General features: G+C 30.9%; 1 protein-coding gene across 1 annotated transcript; it reads right to left on the minus strand.

Annotated features, from left to right (window-relative positions):
- Nucleotides 1-243: 243 nt before the first annotated feature.
- LOC133815141 (protein FAR1-RELATED SEQUENCE 5-like) lies at nt 244-2,119 on the minus strand. Its single transcript, XM_062248016.1, has 3 exons — nt 1,839-2,119; nt 1,449-1,757; nt 244-1,366 (listed from the first exon to the last, which is right to left on the minus strand). Exons 1-3 carry the CDS (start codon nt 2,117-2,119, stop codon nt 244-246), a joined length of 1,713 nt encoding a protein of 570 aa, XP_062104000.1.
- Between the last annotated feature and the right edge of the window lie 1,681 nt (nt 2,120-3,800).

Raw genomic sequence — 3,800 nt, forward strand, 5'->3', positions numbered from 1 at the left:
GTTATTGTCTTTGAATATGAAGATGTGCATTTGATATTTAACATGTATTCAATATTTAATTGTTCAAACTAATTATTAGTGTTGGCCCTAATTATGCAAATGAATTAAATTTTCCAATTCTCAATACCATATTTATAATATCTGGAAAAAAAACACAATAATTAGCCCTATATTGTTGTAGCCGAAATTAATGATTGCAATAGAGAAAGTGTTTGTAAACAATTATACAAAAGACATCACTAATCATGGATTGATTTTTTTCTTCTTATTCTTCGAATGACCATTTTTCTTTGTAGTGGACTTTGGCTGCATAGGACAATTCCTTGAATCATGTCCAACCTCACCACAATACTTGCAATGTAATAGCGATTTTTTTGGTTTTCTCTTCTTTGCACCTCCAGAGAATGATTTCGACAAACTGGCTGTAGTTGGTCTGCCTTTTGTTTTTTTAATCTGAGAGTCCAAAATATTATTAGGAAATATTCCTTCATCATTTTGAGGATGTTTTAACTCTTCATCTGGTGGCATTTTTTCCAATTCTGCATTCAACTCTGATATAACTTTCATAGCCTTTTGAAATGCTTCTCGTGATCTTGTAGCAAGGTACGACGTGATAGTAGTTTGTGTGGTTACACCACCGTACCTAGAATTTTCAATAACTTCAGGATGAGGACACTTTCTTTCATTACCTTGAGTTAACAGTTGAACTTCTTTAGCATCTTTTAGCCAACGTCTATTTACCAAATAAATTGGCAAACTTCTTCTCTCCAAATTCTTCAATAAAATAAAAATACGTCTACATGGAATTCCTTTTGTCTCAAGAGAATAGCAGTCACATCGCACATCATCCCCATCGTTGGAGATTAACACTTTGCGCTTTAATCCAGAACCAATATATTTTTTCACCAAACAAAGAGTGTAACCTGGTATCTTATCATCCTTTAGGACAATATAATTATCGCCACGCCGTATCTCCTTTCTTATCCTTGTAAAAATTTCCCTTGTGAAAATTGAAGAAATTTCATCCTCCACACACGACATAGTTGTCTGGTTCAAAACCGGTTCAGTCAAATTAGTTTTGTAGTGTTCTTTCATCTCGTTGTAACACAACATAGATAAAGCATGGTCAAAGTGTCGTATAAACATCCACAATGGTATTTTATTTTGCAAATCTCTTTTCAAGAATGCATTCATAGATTCACATCTACCGGTAGCAGTAGCTCCACCAAAATAAATACCACGAAGAAAAGTATCTGCCCACTGCTTTCTTGTGCCATATTGTGCTTCCACCCATGCATTTCCTGTCAATCTATATTTCTTCACAGTCACTTTCCAATTATCCTCCCATTCTTCCTCCTTGTAATACCTATATTTTTGTAAAAAAGAAAAATATAAATGTTTTCATATTATAATTGAGAGAATAAGATAAAACACCATTTAATGTTTACCTGAAAATAAATTTCTTCAATTCTTGATGGAATGCTATATTGTGTACATGGTGCATTGCATTTTTTAGTATGTGCCACGAGCAAATACGATGTGGAACACCAGGCATAATATTATCCAGTGCTTTGTTCATTGCTTTGTAACCGTCCGTCAAAACTGCTGACGACATCTTACCACCCATGCACTTTAAAAATGTTTCCAATACCCAATCATATGTGGTCGAAGTCTCATTATCAAGAAGTGCAGCTCCAAACACACACGTTTTGTCATGATTATTAGACCCAAGTAGTATTACTAATGACTTTCCGTACCTATTGAACAAAAAATTAATATAATATTTGATATTTTACTAAGAAATCGATATAAGGTAAAAAAAAAAAAATTAAAAATACCTATTGGTTTTGTAAGTAGAATCAAAAGCCAAACAATCACCAAATAATTGGTAATCAACCTGGGAAGTCCCGTCAGACCAGAATAAATTTTTCAATCTATTTTCTTTATCTACATCATACTTGTAGAAAAACATGTTGTCCGGCCCTTTTTTTGCTTCGAGATAACCCATTGCTGTGGACGTGTCACAATCATCCCACGTTGAATATTTTTTACAGATTCCCTTGTACAAGTCATCTTTGATACATCCCACATTTTCCCAACCATCATGAACTTCTACCATGTAATTCCAAATTTGGGATGTCTTAATTCTAACTCTCTTCATTGACATAACTTGTTCCCTCATCTCGTCCCTAAATATTCTATGAGATCTAAGAAATGGTTTTTCACGAAAGAAGGCAAACTTATGGTTGTGGTGGTTATTAAAACACTTTGTAATCCAGTGGTTAGTTGCCCTATTTAAATTAATTCTAAACTCTGCATTACAACCTGTTCTTGTTAGAGCATGAGCTTCTTTACACCTATTATCAAGATTACAATATTTTTGTTCTCTAAAACCTTCGTTTGAACACACCCAACTTCTAATGTGTAAAATACCTTTTTTGTCGTCCCTCTTCAGTTATTTTCTAACACTAAACCCCATCATTTTCGCATACAAAAAATAAAAAGATTCTGCTTGTTCAATACTTACAAACTCCTTCCCTTCGAAGTCCGAAAACTGAATATGTTCTGGTTCTTTGTCAATATCCAAAAATTGAAGCAAGCTCCTCCATTGTGCAATATCAGGTTCGGTCCATTCTTCAATAATGCCACATTCAACATTGTCTTCTGGTACGTCTTCATCATTTGTCTCTTCCAAACGTGTTCCCCCAGCAGGGTCTACTTCATGTTCAGAAGATAAGGATTTTGTTTCTTCTTGTTCAGCTTCCAAACCATTTTCGTAACTAGTCATTTCTCCAGCCTATTCCTTCTGATTTTTTTTCGAATGGTGTGTAGCACTATTCAATATTTTTTATATTTAAACTGATTATATTATTAAAATTGCATCAATTAATATAATTAGTGGGGTGATTGAAAAGTTGATGCTTATAAATTTTGAAATTATAATAGCATTAATTAATATAATTAGTGGGGTGGTTGAAAAGTTGATACTTACAAATTTCGAAATTATAATAGCATTTAATATAATTTTGCAATTTTGAAAATATGTATAAATCCAATAATATTTCAAAATTTGCATTATAATTTTCGAAATTTGCATTAGAATTTTCGAAATTAGGGTTTAGATAACCACAGTTGTGCAATATTAATTTTTTTTAATGTTAGGATATAGATAGTTAGTTAGAGTCTTTGAATATGAAGATGTGCATTTAATATTTAACATATTTTCAATAATTAATTCTCCAAAATAGTAATTAGTGTAAGCCCTAATTAATGTATAATAATATAATTGTTATAATTTTTTTTAAGAATACTAAATCATTTTTGAAACCATTGTGTTTTGATGGGAAGTTGAAAAGTTGTAATTTTAATAATTATATATAATTTTTGGCATAATAATATGTAATTTCGAAAATATGTGTAGGTTCTATGAACCTTTGCTTTGTAATTAAGAATCACCAGAATGTTTAACCAATAGAACTACATCTAAATTTTTAGAAATTATAATAACATTTAATATAATTAGTGGGGTGGTTGAAAAGTTGATGCTTATAAATTTCGAAATTATAATAGCATTAATTAATATAATTAGTGAGGTGGTTGAAAAGTTGATACTTACAAATTTCAAAATTATAATAGCATTTAATATAATTTTGAAATTTTAGAAAATATGTATAAATCCAATAATATTTCGAAATTCTCATTATAATTTTCGAAATTAGGGTTCAGATAACCACAATTGTGCAATATTAATTTTTTTTATTTAATGATAGCTGATTAGAGTCTTTGAATATGAAGATGTG

Source organism: Humulus lupulus, chromosome 2, assembly GCF_963169125.1.
Source record: "Humulus lupulus chromosome 2, drHumLupu1.1, whole genome shotgun sequence".
Lineage (NCBI taxonomy): Eukaryota > Viridiplantae > Streptophyta > Magnoliopsida > Rosales > Cannabaceae > Humulus > Humulus lupulus.